This window comes from Ochotona princeps, chromosome 10, assembly GCF_030435755.1.
Source record: "Ochotona princeps isolate mOchPri1 chromosome 10, mOchPri1.hap1, whole genome shotgun sequence".
Taxonomy (NCBI): Eukaryota; Metazoa; Chordata; class Mammalia; order Lagomorpha; family Ochotonidae; genus Ochotona; species Ochotona princeps.
Window position 1 is genome coordinate 54,032,377 of NC_080841.1, and position 22,609 is coordinate 54,054,985.

General features: G+C 48.0%; 1 protein-coding gene across 8 annotated transcripts in view; it reads left to right on the forward strand.

The window, feature by feature from the left end:
- The window catches only part of FRMD4A (FERM domain containing 4A), a 571,779-nt gene that overhangs the window by 486,050 nt on the left and 63,120 nt on the right, over nt 1-22,609 (forward strand). For all 8 annotated transcript variants that reach the window (XR_009246201.1, XR_009246200.1, XR_009246202.1 and 5 more), the window contains 4 exons: nt 703-786; nt 5,457-5,522; nt 5,745-5,802; nt 8,844-8,930. Coding sequence is in view for 5 of the 8 variants with exons in the window: in XM_012931059.2 (XP_012786513.2) it covers nt 703-786; nt 5,457-5,522; nt 5,745-5,802; nt 8,844-8,930 (295 nt within the window). In the remaining 3 variants the exon portion in view is untranslated. The remainder of the gene's footprint in view (nt 1-702; nt 787-5,456; nt 5,523-5,744; nt 5,803-8,843; nt 8,931-22,609) is intronic.

The window sequence follows — 22,609 nt, forward strand, 5'->3', positions numbered from 1 at the left end:
GCCCAGGTGAGAAGCAGATAGGCTGTCCAGAGAGCAGTTGAGCATCTGAAAGGGTTACAGGTCTATACTAGGGGACTTCAAATCTGAGTACATAGGGCTTTAGGATTAAAAAAAAAAAAGAAAGAAAGACTTTCTGGTCCTAGGACAAGATGGCGTGAAACCTCCCCATTTGCACCAACAAAGCCACTTCACACTATGGAAACACTTTCCTGACCTCATCAAAAGCAGAAGTTATCTATGTAATTGCATTGTAGCCAACAGATTGCAGCATGCAAGCTTTGCATATGAAGAAAACTGGCACTATCAGGGTGGTGCAAGCAGTGACTCAACCCTCCTTGGAGCCCTGTGGACCTGGAAGCAGGGTCTTGGGTACCCTTCTCCTCCACTGTCCATGTAGAAGGCTGCTTTGGGGCCTTTGGTCTGCACCCCTTGGTGAAGGCAGGGCTTGAAGGCTTCCCTGCCACCTGTGTGCCCATGCCCAGGTTCTGGACCAGGAGAGGCAGCTGCCCAAACCACATGTTCTTTTTTTATCTGTAGTAAATAAATAAATGAAAAGCAAGCCTACTCCATCCTCCCACGGCCTTCCACTAAAAGGGAACAGATGTGTGGTCTCCTAGACAAGGCAACTGGGTCAGGTTGTATCCGATGGCACAGCTTATTCTCTTGGAAGCTGAGTGTGTTTCTTGGCTCTTTCTCACGCAGCAATGAAGTCGTGAGGAGTGACTTGAAGAAGCTGCCAGCCCTTCCCACCCAAGCCCTGAAAGAGCACCCTTCCCTGGCCTACTGGTAAGCTCCACTCCATCCCCAAGGCGAGCATGGGGCTCAGACAGCTGGGTCTGCCCTCTGCCAGCTTCCGTGTGTCTGTTGGGATGGATTCAGTAACTGCAGACCATTTGTTGCATGCATTTAACTGGCATGTTGTATATGAGAGCTCTCTTCTTTTTGTTCCCCTTTTAACTTTCTCAGATTTCACGCGGGACATTTTGCTTCCTTCAAGAGCTTTCCATATGCTGGTCGAGTTTCCTTCTGAAACCTTTTTTTTTTCCTTTTGGACCAAATGTATGGGGTTCCACAACATGGGAGACCTGCAGGGTTTTCCTTTGTAGGGGAGGCAGATTCCTTCCTTGCCTCTCAGTGGTTTCTGTCTCCTCACTTAGCTGTCATGTAGCATTTTGCCACAGTTCGTGTGCTGGGCCCTACGTGACTGATTCTGAATGCTTTGGGCATTTGAAAGGGCCCCCAGATCACACATTTGGGCCACAACTGAGCAGAGCTGCATTCCTGGGGAGTGTGGTGACATCTCACTCAGCTCATAAACCCTGCCACTGCCCTCTGCCAGGGACTGTGTGGCCTCTTTGGTGGGCCTCCGGGCTCTCTAATCAATAGCAGTGTAGCTGCTTCTATGAAAAGCAATGCAAAACAAAAAAAGCAGAGTGACCCACTCCCAAGGCACACAACAGCAAACACTGCTGTACATCCTGCATTTCATCTGAGCTGGACATTCTACTGGATAGTCACCTACTTGCTGAGTCATTCAGCAGGTGTTACAACTGGGATAGCACGTATCTTACTGCAGAAGCCTTCAGCAAGAATAAGCTCCAATTCATAAACCATTCTTCTCTGAGAGACCACAGCCCCGCGGAAGTTGGACCTGAGTTTCAGACTATGAATTGCATTCTCAGTTTGCCTCTCTGAGCTGTTGCGTCGTCACTGTTCCTCCAGTAACACAGATATAGACAGGTGGTGTCTTGCTGCCATTGCGCCTGGCCCAGCAGAGCACAGGGATTTTGCATGGATCAACTTCTAACCCTTGGGTCTTACAGTCTGCCCTTTCCTTATGCAAAGCTAATGGTCCCCAAGTCCTTGAGCCCTCTGGGCCTTGCTTTCTGTATTCCCTAAATATTCATGCTGAGGAAAGAAGTCATGATGGAGTTAAGGAGGAGGAAAGGACTAGGGGAGACAAACAGTTCCTTTTTAAAGGACTACAGTTGCTTCTCTGGGTTGCAGTCCCAGTGGGTTGCAGAAGTCAGAGTTGCCTTTGACCTCATCCATCCTTCATCCATCTCATCATTCATTGGGGTACCCTGAACACATTTTAGGTAGGAATTTCTCTCTTGCTCACTTTCTAGCTCTCATTCTGGATTTCTCTTTGTTCCCACCATCTATCTTGTGCTTTCATATTGTTACACAAACACCTTCCCCCAAGCACATGCCTCCTGTCTTTTATCACTGTGAATGCCTTCGCCTCCATGTACACATACAGCTACCTCAATGCCAGCACATCCCACATTTATTTATATTACTCATTTGAAAGGCAGAATTCCCTTCTACCGCTTCACTCCCTAGGTGTCTGTAACAACCAGAGCTCAGCCAAACCACATCCAGGAGCCAAGAATCCAAGCCTGCATCACTCATGTGGGTGGCAGGGACTTAGGTACTTGAGCCATCACCTGCTGTCTCCCAGAGTGTGCATTAGCAGGGCACTGGAAGTGAGGAGGGATCAGGACTCCAAGACAAGTCCTCTGATATGGGATATGGATTAACCACTGCAATGAACAACTTGTGCTTCCCACTCCATCTTTATGATCAGGCCAGCTCTTTCCTTGGGCCTCACTCAAACCCAAGAGGACCCAGACCGTTGTCTAAATGCACTGAGAGAGACAAGACAGGTGAAGTCAGGTGCCCTCAGTATCACAGCCCCACTAATGTATAAGCAATTGGGTACCATGAACCCTCCTGACGATACATTTCTTAAAAAAAAAAAAAAGAAAAAGAAATTGCAAGGCTTTCCAACTCATTCCATTGTGGCTGGCTAGTTGTGGTTGGCTACAATATGCCAACCTAATTGTATGGATTCGTTTTTTAAAGCAAAGACTCGTTGGGAGGAATAAATGTTACTCATGCTCCATGTGGACGGAGACAAGTGGTGGAGTGGGAGCTAGTAGACTGCACTCATTCCTGTTCTCCTCTGGGTCTTAGCACCACCGTGTATCACCCTGACTTTGCACTGCTAGAAGAAATCATTTTGGTTCCTTCATCCCAATCCAAATCACGTTACTCACAGTTTCAGGTTGCCCTGATCATTCCTGAACTAATGATACATCTTCACTGTGTGTTGGGGCTCTCCTGCTTCCCCCAGCGTTCACAGATGTAATGAACAATCCCCAGGCTAAAGCCATAGAGGATGTGGGAGAAGCCATCCACACTGCCAGGACAGGCTTTACAGCCTAGTAGAACAGAATTGTAGTTCCATGTTTCTGAACTGTGGGCTCCTTAGTTTCTCAGTCTGTAAACTAGGAGTAACCATACGAAGCAACGTCAGACTGTAATTAAGAGCAGAAATAAAACATCACAGAATGGAATTAGAGAGCAGTGACTTTTCAGACTATTGCAGAGCAATGGTGCACTCTTGCTTTCTGCTAATTTTCCCCAAGCACTTAGCAAGCATGGACTTGGCTCATCATGCAACAGCTCCATGGAGGAGGTCTTTTTGCAGGAAGTTAAAATTATGTGCCCAGGGTCACGGAGCAAGGTGCCGGCCAAGCTCGAACCCAGATTCTTCCTTGTGGGCCCAGCTTGTAGAATGCTAGCCTACCTCCCAGACCCTGCAGGCCAACAGGTTTCTACAAGAAGTGAAGGGTACCCAGACACATCCTCCTTCCATCACCATGCTTTTCCCACAGCTCCTTTCTGCCCAAAGGTGATTTAACTTTGTGTCGTGGCCCAGCCTGTGACCAGGGTGCATTCAGACTTACTTCCTGCATGTGATGCTGGGTCTGCCAGACAGTGCTTTAGAGTCACGGTGAATCCCACGGAGTCCCTGCATCACAGACCAGGAGTACTGGAAAGCTGTCCATGAGACTGGGGGTTGCAGAGGATGAGGATGGCAAGGGCAGAGTGGGCGCTCACTGGCATGAAAGAGAAAAGTGTTGAAGGGTGCTAAAGAGAGCAGGAAAAGCAAAGCAAGGAGGTCACTAACTTCCCTGGTTTGCTCAGCAGGACTGGGTGTAGGTGTCAAAGCCTTTTGCAGCGCACAGGCTGTTTAATTGGAAAACAATTGAATAGCTGCCTGTCTGCACCCTGGAGTTTGTTTTCCTTTTGTTTTTTTCTGGAGCCTCTTTTGTGTTCACAGCCACAGCATACATTGATTGTCATCTCTCCCTCCCCAAGATATAAAGGAAATAGACTGCTGTCTATACTGAGTTGCTTGACCATGAGTCTGGAAGTCAACCTCACACAATTCTCAAGCATACCCATGGGCCCGTTGTGTGCAGACTGAATAGGGTCCCTCCCTGTTAAGAGCCCCATCTAGCTTTTGTCCACCAAACTTCAGAATGCTAAGATCAAACAATATTCATCAAAGATGAAGATGGTAATCAAAAGAGAATCAAGGCACTGCCAAGGTCCAGACAGTGGGTATACAGGGCACATTTGCCTGGCTGAAAAAAAAAAAAGAGCAGAAGGCTTTAACTGTGTCCTGAGATAATAAGTTAATGATTGATCCTCTAGATGTGTCACTACTTCCACTCGCAGAGCTTTCACAGAGGACAGGAAGCTCCCTTGAGGAAGTGAGAGGCAGATGGTGAGAATTTGGGGTCCAAGGCCTTGTGGCCCCATTGCAGAGGCAGAGGTTTTGGGACCAGGGGACTGCCTGCAGCCCTGTCCCCTTTAATTTGCAAGGTGAGCCATGCTGATCTGAAGGCAGCCTCAGATGGGAGCAGCCGGAGTCCCCTCTCACAGAAGTTTGTGCTGCCTGCCCAGGCTGCCCTCTGCCTTGCCCCAGCAAAGTTTGGCTGGCCACATCTACCATGCAGCCAGCTAATCTCTTGTTGTGTTAGAACTCAAGATTTCAAAAGATAAAGGCTTCCATGTATTTCCAGTAGCTGGTTTGTGGTTCTTTCTGGGACTTTTATGGCTCTAGTTTCTGTTACTAGGCTCAGATTCCAGAACTTTCCATCCGCAGCTACTGACTATTCATCAAGAATAGGTAGACTCTGAGCTGTCAGGGAGATCAGTGCCTTCCCATTCCTGTTTGCTGAGGTCCTGAGTGGACAGTGTTTGTGGGATGAGGAGTGAGAAGAGAGATCTGAGGGGACTGGATCACAGTGTCAGCTCATAATCTCTACTGAGGGGGCCTTCCGCTCTCCTGTGGGATTGCTTCCCATGAGCACCTGGCCTCTTAACTGAGCCCCTCACCCTCTTGCACACAAGAGAAGCCCCAGATAACCAGAAGGCAGGCCCTCCTGGGTCGGGGGAATGGGCTTTTTTTTCTATCCAGCAAATCTCCAAAGAGGTTTCATTCCATCTTGGCTAGGAAATGTCACCCAGGACAAAATGTTTGTCCCACTGTCCGGGTCTCCCCAGAGCTTGTCACAAGGTCTCTGAGACTCAGAAGTGCCTCCCTCAGCGGCTGACCTGGGGACGCTTCTAACTGACTTTTTCTCTTCCAATTCCAGTGAAGACAGAGTCATTGAGCACTACAAGAAGTTGAACGGCCAGACGAGAGGGCAGGCGATTGTGAAGTAAGTGGCTCTCCCTGGCTCTCACTTGGACCACCTCTGGGTGTGGAAACATGTCGCACAGCAGCGGCTTGTTTCCACTCAGAAAGCCACTGCCAGGCGGGGTGTTATTTCATGTTCAACTTGCAAGCTAACTGGTCACCCCAAGACCTTTACCACACATGCTAGAAAATATGATGCCAAGTTCCGTGGAATAACCAGTCTGTGTTTGTGTTGTCTTCTTAGTTACATGAGCATCGTGGAGTCTCTCCCAACCTACGGGGTCCATTATTATGCAGTGAAGGTAAGTTCACCCTTCGGTGAAGGTCACAAACCCCACCCTAAACAGATAAATGAAGATGTCTCTGACTTTCTTCCTTCAGGCTTGCAGATTTTACTTGGTGGGTGAAGGGTGGCAATGGGACTTGGTCAACAGGATGATGTGCTAGAAGGGATTGGGTGGTGGAATTTTACCACTGAGGCCCCAGGATATGATACTTGTACTCTCTAACACTTGCTTTCCTTTTTGGTCCTTCAACAAGTTCATAGGAGAATTGAATTAAAAGATAAGTTTATTTTAGTGAAAAAAAGTTGAAACCCATGCATGGTTTGTTTCTAATACATAATTTTCCATGAGTTTTTTTCAAAAACCCTTGTATGTGTGCATGGATTTCAAAAACTGGGTTGTGACAGCAAGTCCAGTGTGACATTGACCCAGTTCTGACATATCTTTAATTTTATCTATAGTGTCCCAAGCTATGGTCTTGTCTTCGTTTTTTGATTAATTTAAAAACTTGGATTAAATGTGATGCATGTACATTTTTGTGGAGTATAGTGCAATACATTAACACACATATGCAAAGTACAACAACCATAACCAGCAAGCAGCCTTTCCATTTTCTTATCTTTTCTTTATATTTGATGCCTGCTAGTTCTTCTATTCCATATCTTTATATAGGAATAAAGCCTTGTGATTTTTAGTCATCACCACTGTACTGTGGAACACTAGAACTGCTAACGTCACCTGACAGTGCTTTGGTGCCCATCACGGGATCTCAACTTTGAAATAAAACAAAAGGGTATCCCCCAACGATCCCTTTCTACTCCTTCAGGTTTGCCACCAACATCCAGTCAAAAAGAGCAGAAAATCTTTCTGAACTTAAGACAGTTCAGCCAATGTCAGATTTTCTTGTTCTTTCACTTAAATATTTCCCCATGTTTCCACCCAACTGTATTTTTCATTCCATTAGACTAAAATGAAGCAGGCATAATGGTGCAATTGATTAAGTCTCTGTTTAGTACACCCACATTCCATATGGGAAGTGTTGGCCCAAGCCCTGACTACTGTGCTGCTAATCCAACTGCCTCTTACTGCACCTAGAAGGCAACAGATAATTTTGGGTGGACCCTGTCACCCACATGCGAGACCTGTATTGAGTTTCAGGCATCTGGGTTTGGCCTGGTGCAATGCCAAGCTATTGCAGGCATTTGGAGAATGAACTAACAAATGGAAGCTCCCTCTCTGTCTCCCCTCTTACCTTTAAAGAGAATGAGCATAAACATTTTTTAAAAACCCATAAATCACGCACTTTGTGTCATCTGGCAGTGTGTGCAATACTTTTTGTGTCATCAATGTGCATTTAGTGGCCTATGTGTTTTTGCTGTGCTACGAGCATTGGATAAGATAGACTACATGCTGGATTCTGTTATATGTTCCCAGAACCCAGCATAGACCTGGCACATTGCCGATGCTCAGTAAATGCTTACTAAGTTGCTTCATAACTAAAATGAGCGGTTGTTTATATGCGTTTCGATAATGGAAACAAATGTCCGAACACCACCTGGGGTGAATGAGGACAGGGCTTTGAAGAATCTCTAACAACGTCACTTTCCTCCAGAAGCTTGGCTCAGGAACTCTTAAACCCTAAAATGGTTCAAGTCTTCTGCAGTGCTATTGAAATTCTCCCCTCGGAAGCTTTTAGCCATCTTCACCCTCACAGAACTCAAGTAGCCATCACAACCAGCCCTGCCCTAGGCTCTAGTGTGTCCTGAACAGTGTGGCCAGGCCTCCTTGAGTCTCCTCTCTCCCACGTGGGGAGTAAGATGAAAGTAGTGGCAGGTTGGCTCTCTAAAAGGAAATTGCAGTTGTGATGAAAAGAGGCTCACAGTTCAGCTGTGCTGGCTGCCAGTGTTAACCACACTGCTAGGAGAGAGTTGAGAAGCCCATTTCTATTTTGCCACCTTGTTTCCATAGAGGCAACATAAGGATCTAACAATAACTCCCAATATTATGATACTAGTGCAGTGGGTTAAGCCACCACCTACAATGCTGGCATCTCATGTGAGCACCAAGTCCCAGCTGCTTCTCTTGTAATCCGGCTCTCTGCTACATCACCTGGGAAAGCAGCAGAAGATGGCCCAAAGGCTTGGACCCCTGCCACACACATAGGGAAGCATGATGAAGCTCCTGGCTTCCACTGTGCTGTCTTATCTCAGGGACATGAGGAGCACAACTTCCTGCCTCAGCTGCCCTTGGTGCCTTGGGTTGGGAGGGGCCTGCGACAAGTAGAAGTGTCCTCTTTGACTTTTTTACCTTTAAATAGAGAGGAAGCACCTTGCAAAGTCTCCAGGATCCCCTCTAGGTGACAGCCAGTGGTCATTTGACTGCTCAGAAGGTGGTTCATTTTATTACAATATTCACCTTCTCCCTTTCCTGAGTATAAGTAGGAGGCTAGCTTGGAAAACCCAAAGTCTGACAAGGGAACAAAAAAAAATGCTCTTTCTTTATAAAAGGGGAGGAGAGCATGACATGAGTTGCTGTTTAAAAGCAGAGCCCTGCGCCGAGCCCAGGGCACAGTCTTGGTGTCTGTGTTCATGCCCGCTATCATCCCTGGATGATGGGCACATCTGCGAGGGAGACAGATGAGATTCATTAGGTTAAGCTGCCACCCTCTACCACCCCACAACACTGGCATCCAAATCACAGTGCCAGCTCCCGGCTGCTCCATTTACAGTCCAGCTCACTGCTAATGCGTCTGCAAAGGCAGCAACAATGGAAGATGGCCCAAGTGCTTGTGCCCCTGCCCCCCACATGGGAGACCAGATGGAGTTCCAGGCGCCTGTTTTCCCCGAATCCATTGCAGCCATTTGAGGAATGATCCAGTAGATGGAAGATCTTTGTCTCTCCTACTCTGTCACTCTTTCAAATAAATTTAAAGTTAAAAAAAAAAAGGTGGGCTGCGTGCCCTCCCAAGAGTTCCTGTATCTTCATTGACCCAGAAATCTCTGCATCCATGTTGCCCTTCTACTGCCCTCTATTTACCCACTGTCTTTTTACTCTCCTAGGACAAGCAAGGGATACCGTGGTGGCTGGGCCTGAGCTATAAAGGAATCTTCCAGTATGACTACCACGATAAAGTGAAGCCAAGAAAGGTAAGGGTGGTCCTTTTGGTAGTCTTAAGAGCTCCCAGTTCCGGAGGGAGAAGCAGGCATAGAAATGAGTCAGAGTGCCAGCCAGCCCTGCGTAGCCCTGGGGCACACCAGTGTGTGCAAATTACTCCACAGTAATCCCATCCAGGTTCCCTCAGTAAATATTTTTTTTTCCTTCTTGTCTCTAAGGAAACCTAAGCTATTAGAATTAGTTAAGGTAAGATGCCTAGCTCAGTGTTTCTGGAGTAAATAGATGGGCAGGGGGCTTCAGGGGACTGACTGTTTGGGGGGTGCTGTGTGCCTTTGGGATGGTGGTGAGGTGTCTCTCAGTTACACCCTGAAGCCAACCTGAGTTCTACCAGAGGTTTTTGGAAGAGGGTGGTGGGAGGTGAGCAAAAGAGGTGAAAGATACAGAGTGAGAGGAGGTCGCAGAAAAATAGCTAGTATCTCACAAGCATGGTGGAAGTGATCAGAAAATAGTGGAAGCAGAGAGGGGTCCACAGAGGCACTGCAAACAGCAAACTAGTGTTAGGAGGGGACGCGGGGTTTGGGTGTTCTGCTCCCTCTTGCCTGAAGCAAACTGAAAACTCACAGTGGGAAAGAAAGTGGGGGGAGGGGAGCGCCATTGTCACTCAGGTCCTTTGCAGAGCTGAACAGAGAGGTGGCACGCATTGCAGCCCTTGACACGCATATTAGAAATCCATCAAAACCACTTTGGCTTCAGGGAGCAGCAAAGCAGAAGTACTCCATATGTCCTTCCCTTTTGCCCTCCGAGCTGCTTGATGCACAGGTAGTGTTGAAACCCACATGACCTATCAGAGATCCCAGTCCGTGCCATCCACATCTGTCCTTCACCAGCTTCTTCAATGAAAGGATACAGAGTAAATAGCCCTGCTTGTGGGTGGCTTTTCGGTCCATTGACCAGAAAATCAGCGAGGTTCTAAGAAGAAGGGATCCGAGGAGTTGTTGGCGGTAGGATGCAGCAGCCAGTGGAAGCTCTGGCTCCTACCGGGGAGGATGAGCTGTGTCCCCTGGCATCTCCAGGTCTTCTCAGCGTCCGTCCATCCGTCCGTGTATTCTAAGAAATGGGCCAGAGCCTCTGTTGTTAACCCTTGCCACTTCCTGGTCTGGGCCACTGCCTCGCTGTGCCTTCTGGTTTCTCCCGTGCTCTTTCACCACATGGCCTTCTCAGATTTCTGTGCCATCTCTTCCAGGCTCGCTCTTCACTGCGCTCCTCCTTTCATCTTGATTCTCCTCTCTTTTTCACCCTGTCTGACTTGTTTTTTGTTTTTGGTTTCCTTCTTGCCCAAGCCAAGAACACTCTGTAGAGCCTCTCAGAAAATCTTGGGTTTTGCCAAATACTCACCTCCAGCTCTCTTGCCAACATGGGTGGCAAATCAAGGCCAGGGCAGATCATGGAGATCTCAGCAGAGCTCGTTAAGATCCAGCGATTGAAATCTCTGAGCTTTTTGAAAAAAAAAAAAAGTATACTAAACTAGTAGTTACTTGTTCCGTTCCATGTCTGACTGTGTGAAGCTGTCTTTGTTTCTCTAATCAAGGTTCTGAGGAAGGTTAAAAAGCCTATCAGATGCCACTTACTGCATGTAAAACACAGGGCATGACGCGTAGCAAAAGCTGCTTTAATCATAACTACTATTGCAAAGACTTGAGAACAGGCTTTAAGGTAAAGAAAAGCAGGACGCCCTAGATGGGAATAATCAGCCACCGAATGAAAGAATTTAGAATTAAGTGGTGGCGATTTTTAGGTCTGTGACTTAAAAATGTTAGATCAAAATATTTTTCTCTAGTACATTAGCCCTATCTCAAACAGAGCTTTCATTTAGAATAACATGTTTCATGGGCCTAGGAGGAAGAGTGGGATCTTTTTTCGAAGATTTATTTGTTATTATTGGAAATGCAGATTTATAGAGAGAAAGATCTTCCAGCTGCTGATTCATTGCCTGAATGGCCACAATAGCCATCCAGAGCTGAGCCAATCAGAAAGCAGGAGCTAGGAGCTTCTTCCGGGTCTCCAGTGCAGGTGCAAGGTCCCAAGGCTTTGGGCCATCCTCTGTTGCTTTCCAAGACTACAAACAGGCAGCTGGGTGGGAAGTGGAGCAGCCGGCACACAAACCAGTGTTCATATAGGATGCCGGCACTAGTAAGATGAGGACTAGCTAGTTGAGCCATTGCGCTTGCCCCAATAGAGTGGAATTTCCAAACCTGTTAGTAATTAACTGTCAGAGTCTTCATTCATTATCTGAAAAGTGATTAGCCTACGCCTGCTGTGTGCCAAATGGACCCTGGGCACTATAAAGAGTAAGACATGGCTCATGTCCTCCAGACCTGCCTGGTAGGTCAAGGAGCGAGTTGGGGGCTGGAACACAAAGCTTAGAGGAGAGCAGATGGGAGCTGGTTGGGGGAAGGCTGTGAAGCCAACAGCACCCCTCACCTTGGGAGACCTGGAAACTGTGCCAACATACTTGTCACCTTCTATAGGCAGTGGGAGTATCAGGTTTATATTCTTTTTTTAAGATTTAGTTTATTTTTATTGCAAAGTTAGATATACAGAGAGGAGGAGAGACAGAGACGAAGATCTTCCATCCAGTGATTCACTCCCCAAGCAACCTCAACAGCTGGAGCTGAGCCAATCCAAAGCCAGGAGCACAGAGCCTCCTTTGGGTCTCCCCCGTGGGTGCAGAGTCCCAAGACTTTGGGCCACCCTCAACTGCTTTCCCAGACCACAAGCAGGGAGCTAGATGGGAAAAGGGCTACTGGGATTAGAACTGGTGCCCTTATGGGATGTTGGCACATGCAAGGTGAGGACTTTAGCCACTAGGCTACTGCACCAGGCCCCAGATTTATATTCTTAAAAGAGCACTTCTGTGACACCTGTGTGGAAGATCAATCTGAGGAATCCAGGGTGAGGCTTGGAAACCAGAGCATTATTTCAGCGGTGTTGGCACATCTGGCAGACCGGTGGCTTGACTCTTGGTAATAGGGATGGAGAGGGCAAAGATTGACCGTGTGGGGCTGGGTGGTAGTGGTGGGGAGACAGGAAGGAAAGAGGGGCCATGCGGAATGACACCCAGACTTCTCCTTCAGCCGGCGCTTGGAAAAAATCAAGACCTGCCAGCCAGGTGTACGTTAGAGCATGCAGAGTTGGAGGCTTGACAAGACATATAGGGAACTGTGACACGTGGGCAGCTGGGTGTCTAGTTGGAGCTCAAGAGCATCATAAATTTGCAAAGAGTTAATGAATAGGGAGGGGGAAAGGAGAGCCAGGAAGCATCCCAGCAAAGTCACCAGGAGCCATGAGTACAAATTCCCTTCCCTGTCATAGCCATCACTGGAAGATGCAAAGGCAGATCTGGGTGGCTTTGGCTCTGAGGCTTACACAGTTGAGAGGTGAGAGGCTCTGTTTAAGAAATGGATGTGCGGGCTCGGCAGCGTGGCCTAGTGGCTAAGGTCCTTGCCTTGATCCCATATGGCCCCTGGTTCTAATCCCGGCAGCTCCACTTCCTCTCTGTCTCTCCTCCTCTCAGTATATCTGACTTTGTAATAAAAATTAAAAACATATATATATAATAAAAAAATTTAAAAAAATAAAAAAAAGAAATGGATGTGCAGTGTGAATATAGAATGAAGATCTGGCCTTTGGATAGCCATAGAGGCAGGACAGCCTTGGTTGTTTAGCTCAAAAGGGACACTTTATTCTGCTGAGATGCAAGATGGGATGTGAGGGTGACACTAATGGCTCAGCTGAAACTGAGTTCTGAAATGTCCAGCTGCACCAAAGCACACCTGCTTCTTTGCACCCCCAACATGGTCACCCTGGTGGGAAGGCTGAGTCACTTGAGAATCTCCAAGCAGATAAGCAGCCTGGCTGCGCGGTTCCCACTAACAAGGATCATGCTCTTGAGGATGCATATCAGTGCAAGTTCACAAACAACACTCAGAGTTCGTCTTGGGTGCCTCTGTGGGCTGGCAGTTCTTTACCTCCATCTTGTTACAGAAACTTACAGGGGGGCCATGTAAATGTCTGCATGCCCCAGCCTCCTCTACCTTGCTCATCCCATCTCTGATGTAGCCACTGAGCAGGCACAGTCATTGCACTGTGCACCAGCTGAAGATGGGGCCCATCTGTGGCTGTCTGTGGTTCTTTTGCAAACTCAGTCGGCCAGGCTGACAGGCAGGTGTGGCTAGCAGTAGCACACAGAGAGCTAGGGAATCCCTAAGCACAGGGCTGGGGTTGTGTAACCTGTGCATGGGGGTGCTCTCCAGGTGGCGCCACTCCCTCCTGGCGCTGGGACCAGGCACAGCTACCCACCTGGCAGCCTGCCTTGAGCAGCAGCATCCAAAAGTGTGCGCCTAGAGGCATGTGCAGCGGCAGCCTCACAGCAGGCCAAGGCACTCCCTGACTCTGACCCAGTTTTAGTGGCCCTGTTATATGGCGCCACGGTGACCAGAGCCAACGTTCAAGTAGAGGCAGTGGCAGGACTGAGCCTCCTCCTTTTCCGTGGAGGCCCCCAGAGACCTCCTTTCCTCAGCACAGCCCTCATAGCAGCAGCAACCCAGTATTAGCACAACCCCAGGAACTCAGTGGCACTTGCAAGTCCACACAAGGGTTTCCATGTGACCCACCCCAAGGAGGGGTAACTGATGGCTGGCCAGACACGCATGGAACTGTGTTCTAGTCTCCATTTGAGATGTAGTTTCCCATTCTAGTTTCAGAATCCCCCCTAAGTCACTCTTCCTTTCCCCTAAAGCTTAGTAGTTCTGGGGGACGTGGAGTACAGCACAAGGTAGCTCACAGAAGGAGTACAAGAGAGTCCTGCTGCCTGGACTTTCTAAGCAACAGGCTCTGGACCTTCCTTCCTGAAGTACAGCCTTGGAGTAGTCTGCTGATGCTTTGTGTTGCTAAAGCAGCAGGGCTTTTTGCCCTTGGGATGCATGTGTTGGAAATAGCTAGACATGTGGGGACATCCCACAGCCTGGGTTTGGGCTTGTGCATTCCAGAGAGTTTAGAAACGCTAAACTTGGGAGGTCAGTTCTGATGGTATTTTAGCACAGCATGTACAGAACAGTCCCCAAAATGTCCCCAAAAAACTAGCAAGTAGGACTTTTTAAAAATTGTAAACACTGATCCTTGTTTGCATGTGTGAGTTCTTTGAAAAAAATAAAATCAGCAGAATGGGAGTTGAACTCACTGGTCAAGACACCATTATCACCTATCAAGGTACTTGGTTGGGTTCAGTGCCCAGCCCTGACTCGTGGCTCTAGCTGTTTTTGCCCATGCAGACATGTGGAGGCATTAATGGCGGCTCAGGTGATTGGGTTTCTGCCACTCAGATGGGAAACCTAGACTGAGTTCCTAGCTCTTAGCTTTGGCCCTGACCAGTGTGGGTGATTAAGGAGTGAACCAGAAGTGGATGGAAACTCTCTCCCTATCTCTCTTCCTCTCAAGGAAATAAATAAAATATAAAATAAATAAGATGGTAAGACAAACCCAAACAGAATCTGAGAGTCGGCTGCAGAGTTTTCCGTAAGCTCTTGTCTGCCCACACCTCTCAATAGAGCCTCCTACCCCCGTTCTCCCAGCAGTGACTTTCATCTCTTTCTTTGCCTCTGTCCCCATGACTGAGCTTCCAGTCCTACTCCAAAGCTGTGTAACACCGAGGACTTCCTTTTGGTCACTGTGTTCTCCCCTCTGCTTTCCTGTGGTTACATTTTGGCAGTATTTGGGGGCAGCTGGAAATATAGCAACTTATCCTGAGAGCTGATAGCACCTATGTGTCTGCCTGTCTTGCGGCTACATGGATTATTCTGGCTTCTCTGCCAAAGGCCATTTAGCACGTGTGTGTGTTTACACGCAGAAATACATGCTGCTTCAATGAGAGCCTGCGGATCTCATCTGAGATCCCCTTGGCTTTGGGGAACATTGCAGCAGTGTGACTGGCAGTTGGGCCCTTGCAGCAAATCAGCTTCATCTTAGTTTGCATTTATGATCTAGGAAAGAAATACAGGCTATCAACCAAAAAAAGAAAAGTAGCCATCAGCAGAGGTGCGCCTCTGTTTGGCTGTCCTATGGATTTCAGGCTGCATCGCTAATATTATGCTTCCCTCCTCTTGGTTCACTGAAAACATCTGAATGACAGTTAGATGAGACCTGCTGGAAAGGCATTGTTTGCTGTCTCCCCAAGTATAGGGTCCCTTGGAGCAGAGCTGTGTGAAGCTGAACAAAACCTGGCTCAACCTGGCTCCCTTTCCATCGTTCTTTCATCAAAGCCCAGACGAGCAGGAGCTCCCCTTCTCTGAGACGGGCTCCCCTTCCTTGCAGTACCAGTGCCCAGGGAGGGAGGGGGAACAGGTTTCCCAAATTAAAGACTCAGCTCATCACAGGACTGAGCTGAGCCTGAAAATCTCTGGCGACAGACCCCATCCAGTTGCGACAAGGCCTCCTGAACTAAAACACAAAATGTTCTCCAAATAGTTCATTAAGGGAGTTAGGGTGAGATCCCTCTTGCAGGCTGTATCTAAGCTTGTGAGCATCAGAGCAAATGGGACAAAGCATGTGACACAGAAGCCCCCCTGACCCCCCTCCCCAGAAGAGCTGTTCAGCCCGTGTAAATCATTACTTTACAGAGACAGCCTGCTCATCAGCCCATATTTAATGAAATTGCCCTATCGGGAAAGAATGGCAATGCCAGTCCTTGTTACACATTCAGCAGACAGCACTTACTTATTTATTTGATGTGCAATTAGGGGGGCTTTTATGTACACTTAAAGGCACTATTAGGAGCTCTGTGGGGTCCCCTCTGAGACATCAGGAGGAGGAACCCACATGATGGGCCTGTCTCAGAACAGCCAATGTGGCTTCCTGGGATTCCTCAGGGTATTTTGGAGGCAGGGACATTGGCTCCAGGAGTTGATGCATTACTGTCACTTCCTCAGATTAGTAAAGCTTTTTGAACTGTGTGAGATGATGCCACAGGAAGGGAACATAATATTTACAGGAAATATTCCATTAACCATGAGCCGACTCCCAGCCGCATTACCCTGCTGAATTATTCAGCCTGATAAGAACTCTGTTAAGTGAACTGCTGAGTGACTTATCAGCTTCTGTTTGGATGCACTTGACTCATTTTTGGGTTGTTGAGCCCAAAGACTCGGTCGGCCCTGGTGGGTGCCGCCATCATTCTGGCATCTTTATTCCCTTTGAAAAATGTACCCTGTGCACTTGTGGGAGAAAAACTCCATTTAGTACAGTCAACATTCTTAGCATGCTGCAGCTGCCCCTCCTTCATGGAGTAGGATCAAAGGGCCATCCCCATTTGCCTCTTATCTGTTTTCCAGATCTTAGCTGTGAGCCTAGGAGACCTGGAAGGGCTCAGTGCCTGCAGGTAACAGGTCCTGGCCTGCTGCAGGAATATTGGAGGTGTAGGGCACAGGCGGGTCTCAGAGTCTGCTATTTAACAATAGCTCTCCTAGAAAGAAAGGATTGAAAAGCACCTGTATTCCAAGGAAATTGAGGTCCCATTCTGAAAATATCATCCTAGGGGCCTCGCCCTTCCTGCACCACCAGTATCAGATGTGGCTAACTTGGCTCCATTTGGAAGAGGAATCCCACTCTCTCCTCCCATGCAAGAATAGGAATTACCTGAAATCATGGAGCTTTTGAGCATTCAAACTTTAGGACATGCAATCCTCTCCCATTAAGTGGCCCCCACCATGAGTATGAAGGGGAAAAGTCATAGTTACCATGTAAACCTCCATATGGAGTGACCTGAGGTAGCTTCTGGTGGTGGTTCTAAGTCCAGAAGCCAGAACACCTACTCTTCCGTGTGGTCCATTGTCACCACCTCTGCCTGCCTAGCAAATCACTCAACTTCACCAAGGCTGGTTTCAGCCATCCTGCCCAAAATAAAAAGGTTGTAGCAACAGTGGGTGAAGGAACTGCTTTTTTTTTTTTTTAAAGATTTTTTATTATTATTGGAAAGCCGGATATACAGAGAGGAGGAGAGACAGAGAGGAAGATCCTCCGTCCGATGATTCACTCCCCAAGTGAGCCGCTACGGGCCAGTGCAGAGCTGATCCAAACCCGGGAACCAGGAACTTCTTCCGGATCTCCCACACGGGTGCAGGTTCCCAAAGCTTTGGGCCGTCCTCAACTGCTTTCCCAGGCCACAAGCAGGGAGCTGGATGGGAAGTGGAGCTGCCGGGATTAGAACCGGCACCCATATGGGATCCCGGGGCGCTCAAGGCGAGGACTTTAGCCAATAGGCCACGCCGCCGGGCCCAAAGGAACTGCTTTTTAAAGCACTCAGCAAACTTATACCAATTGTGGCAATGCTTCAAAGCACCTTTACTGCGAGCCTGCAAATTCACTGCCTTGTACAATAAATGTACAATCAATGTTGCTGCAGTGACCAGTTCCAGTGACCAGGCCCTGCTTTTCATTTTACTATAATGAGTAGGAAAGAGACCATGCGGTCTAGTGGGGAAGGCAGTCAGAATAGTAACACTGAGTCAGTCTGTAATATGCAGTGTCAAAGTGCCAGCCCTGCCAGTGCTATAGAGACAGATCACCATGAGGGAGAAGGAGAGGGGCAGTGGACAGTTAGGAGTGGTCTCCCTGAGCCAGGGGGATGAACTGTCTATCCCTGAGAAGGCTGTACATCCCTTCCCCCTGGGAAGCAGGGTCTGACATGGACTCAACCATGCCAAGTTGGCTGGGACCTCTCTGGGATTCACACCAAAGGCAGAAGATGAGGAAGTATGGCCTGGCAGAGAAGCAAAGCAAAACGAAGATCAAAGCAGTCCCCATGGGTTGTCACCCACCTGGCACCCAGCTCTGAAGATGCATTGAGCCTAAAACCAGAGCCCCAAGGGCTGAGGCTGAGCCTTATCCTCAAGCATCAACCATCATCAGGTCTAGAGGGATCATTCCCCTCACGTGGGTTCACGACCTTGGGCAGGGTGGCTGTGTGCAGCTGAGAGGGCCTCCTCTGGGAGAGCCTGGCATCATGTCCTTTGCCATTCCAAGTTCTCCACATTCTGTCCTTGGACAAGTGGTGTCTAGGAAGGTATTAGAAGCACACACGCAGCATTTCTCCTGGCTCTCTCAGGCTCAGAATTCTGCAAATGAGCTCACTGTTCCATTTGTCTGCAAGCCCTCAGTCAGTTTGTTACAGAGTCTGAGAACCACTGGAGGAGTTATCAGGAACTTTGTAGAGGTCCTACTTGGTTTTTCTTCTTGTTGTGAATATATTTAAGCAAGAGTTAAAATTAAATTCCTTTCTAGTGAAATTACACCTTTTTTGAAGAGAAGAAGGGTTTTTGTAGACCAGTAACCTCCATATCCCGCAGAAGCTCGAAATGAATCTTGGCCAGAGAAGATTTTTGGTACCATTAACTCACTTTAGTACAGTATGTTCAGAAACGGTCATGATCACCTTTAACCTCTCTTTTTACATCCATGAGATGGAAAGATAGGACAGCTGTAGTCTGACCTTCTCCATCTTGAATGAATTTGCCTCTTGAAGGATTTTGCAATCCCCGAGATAAAAGCCCCACATGCCCTTGACATAGCCAGTGCTGTGACAGCCTCCTCTCTGTTCAACGTGAGAGGTGAGATAGCCTGGAAGAACAAACAAGGCGTCTTTGTTCAACAGGTTCAAGTTTCATCTTGGTCACTGTATCTGGGAACCCAGAGTCCCTCGGTTCCCACAAGTTCCTGGGGAGGCACCCTGCCCCTGCGAGCCCCATCCTGGCCCAAGCAAGCTTCCAGGGACGCCAGCCCATGTTCCTGCTGTTTCCTCACTGAAACCTCTTCTGTGTCAGACTTGCAGCTTTAAGACTATAAAGGATCTCCCCACCCTAGGGGAGACGTATAGATGGGAAGAAATAGAATGAACCCATAAGGAGAGATGGGGGTGCCATATGGCTGTCTCAGCACCCACCCTGGTTCTGATTGACAATGGCAGGGATCCTAGCCCAGGAGTCAAGGCCACCTGCCTCCAGTTCTTTGGGGTGTCACTCGTCCTGGAGCCTCAGTTTCCTTCTCAACTAGGGCGGGGTGAGGGTGGAGGGCATGGAGGGGATGTGTTATGGACACCCAGGCTTCTTGAAGCAGGGGGAATACCAGAAACCAGAAGAGGAATCAGTAAGGACAAGTTCATTTTTAAAGCAGAGGGAAGTCATGCCTAAAAGGAAGCATAGAAAGCAACAGCCCCACCTCCCCAACCCCCGCTCAATGAAATGGCAAGGAGCAATACCAGTTTGTTTCAACCCCACATCTGTCTTTGTGACCCAGTTGAGCCAGAGCCCAAGAAAAGTCTGATTAAATGCCTCAAAATAGCATTTCTTCCCCCAACCAGTGTGTCTTCTGTGATTTATGGTCTGCCAGGATTCGTCTGCTTTCCACAGCCGCAGACCTCCTGCTTTTCCTGGCCCCAGATGGGCACAGGCAAATACCAGCACTAGGACAGGCCGTCTGCCGCCACAGCCACAGTGACGGGGTGGGTGGGAGTGGTCCAGTGCAGCACTGGGTGTGTAACATGCAAACACAGAAGCCTCCTGGAGAGTGGCGAGCTCCTGAATCACTCTGCAGAAACAGATTCCCACTACTCAAGGAGCCCCGTCAACCTTAGATGCAACTGCAAGAAGCAAATTGAAACCAGATGCTATTGCTGGATCCCAAATCGCTGCAGAAGAGCATCCAATAGCCTCAGTCACTCCAAAAGCCACCATGAACCAGTAGTGACTTACTAGGAGATTTGGGTTTTCTGGCTCAAAAACTAAAAGACGTTGCTCATGTAACAAGAACATTGACCACATGGGACACTCAGGGCAGAAAGCTCTCATCTCACACTGTGCTTTCCTTTGTCCTCAGTCACAGTACAGGCAGACTCGAGACTTCTCTCATCACTCCTAGGTAATACAAGATGCCCAATCACTTCTGTTTTTTCTATTTTTCTTCTATGTGTGTATGCCCAGTCACTTTAAATTGTAACATAACCTGTTAGTAAGAAGTGAGAATGTTTAATGCTTAGTAACACCCAGAGCTCCAAGCCTGATGTCAAGTGAAGACTTCCGCCCTCCCTAGTTGGCTGTGTCTGACTGCTTGGGGACACCTGCCGGCTCCCTAGATGATTTGATAACCTCTTCTTACTAGGTTTGAGAGAACACTGGGCATTCTTCCACTTTCACTCTCTGGGCAGGAGCATGCTCACAGAGATGCTCTCCTGAGGACACTTGCCTAACAAACTCTCCAGGTCCACCCTTCTAAACATTCTATCTTCTAATTACATGTGCGGACTTTCAAAGTCATATAATCTTAAGATTTGTTGTTGTTGTTGTTACGTCATGGAATGGGCAATTAGCCTGATTGTTAAAATGCCCATATCCTGCATCAGAGAGCCTGGGTTCAATTCTATACTGCAGGACCTGACTCCAACTTCTTACTAATGCAGACCCCGGGAGGCATCAGTGATAACTCCAGTAGCAAGGTTTCTTTTTTTTAATATTATTTGTTTGAAAACCAGAGTTAAAGAGCAGGAGACAGAGAAAAAGAGGGAGAGACAAAGATATTCTGCATTTACTGATTCAGTCTCCAAATGGCTGCAATGGCCAGGGCTGCCCAAGTGGAAGCCAAGAGCCAAGAACTTTTTCCAGGTTTTCCAGATAGATACAGAGGTCCTGGGACTTGGGTTGTCTTCTGCTGCTTTCCTGGGCACATTAGCAGTGTGCTGGATCAAAAGTAGAGCAGCTAGGACTCAAACCCACCCATATAGAATACCAACACTGCAGGCAGAAGTTTAGCTTGCTACAGCATAGCACCAGCCCTCCAGTAGTTGGGTTTATACCACCCATGTGGGAAACCTGGCTTGAGTTCCTGGCTCCTAGCTCAAACCCTGGCACTCTTGAGAGTGAAAAAGGCCCTGGTTGCTTAAACCATGTTGTTAGACAAACTCGGACTCACAGGTAGGATTGGCCTATCTGACCAACTCTGGCCCCCTGGCTTTGCATCTCTCCTCCTGGCTGACCTGCTACAATGCTCTTTAGTAATACCTCTCAACTTGAAAGTCCCAGCTATGAATTCCATTGCATAGCATCATTGGTGACAAACCTATATGTGGTCATCAACTAGGAAGACTGCAAGAAGCCCTGGCCAGTGGGAAAGCAGACCATCCAGTATTTCCAGAATTCTCTCCCTCCAGCATTTCCAGAAGGTATTGTGGGGCAGGCAGGCAATGGTTAAGAGTCCCACATCCTACATCAGAGTTGCTGAGTTCAAGTCCCAGCTCCAGCTCCTGACTGTAGCTTCCTGCCTATACAGACCCTGCATTCTGGCTCTCCAGCATTTCCAATAGGTGTTTCCCATGGCTTACTGGTGTTTTGCAAGTCTTCCCTCCAGTCACATAACCATCCTGGAAGGCATGTCATCTATTGTAGCCTGTAGGGTTCTTATACCTTTGGTCATGGTGTGACAGCATTCCCATTCCACAGCCTTTTAATGAGCAGGACTCTTGGACAACAGTCACAGAGCCCTGGGCCCCTACATCCCCAGGGATTCACATGGGCCTAGAAACAAAGCCCCAGCCCTATCTTTGGTGACATCAGAAGTGACAGCTGAGTGAATTTCTTGGTGTGCATACGTGTATTTTGAAATATGTAATTGCTTTATGGTTGCTCCCTGGCCAGGCTTCTCAGCAGCTGAGCCTGTGAAAGATTGCTTGACCATAGACTAGAAGAGGCAGACAGCACTGTGAGGTGCTGCCCTGATGCTGATAGACTGGGAGAAATGAGCTGCCAACAGGAGAAGCCTGCACAGCCGATGTGAGACAAAGACTTTGGGAGGAGACCCGCCTGACCAAGGTGGGGTGCTTCATAAGGATAAGGGACACCTTTAGTGTTGAGGAACTTTTTTTTTTATTTTATCCTGTACTGTCAGTTCCCTTTAAGTGTTCCATTGAGTGTAAACCAAAGACCATCTTGTAATCATGATTAACTTGGAATAAGATATACCAGTCAGAATAGCAGATAGAATAATTCAAACTCTGCTTGGAGTGTTGGCATTCCATCTTGCAGTATCCAGGTTCAAGTCCTGCCTCTGCTCCTGACCCCAGCTTCCTGCTAATGTACAGCCTGGGAAGCAGCAGGTGATGGCTCAGGTACTTGGGTACCTGCTACCCACACTGGGGAGAAGCCAGGACGGAGTTCTGGATTCCTGACTTTGCCATGTCGGGAGTGAGCCAGGAGGTGGCAGATCTCTCTGAGTCTCTCTCCACCTCTATGCCTTTCCAATCAAAGAAAAGAAGTTTGAAAACAACAGCAGACGTCTACAAGGGAGTTTGTGATCACTCCTTGTTTCTCCCCAACTCTCCGGCCCCTTGGCACCCACTCATGTTCTCTGTTTGAGTGAATTTGTCTGTTCTGGACATTTGCTATAAATGGCCATTGTTTCTGGTTTCTTTCAGTAAGAATAACAGTTTCAAGGTCACCCATATTTTACCATCTATCAGCACTCCGTTTCTTCCATGATTGAATAATATTCTGTCACCCTTCTGTTGCCAGGACACACACATACACACACACACACACAGTGCCTCAGACTTTTATACCTGCTTAGTGCCTCATTCAGTTGCACAATTCTCTCCATGGTTTCTTTTTTCTCAAGA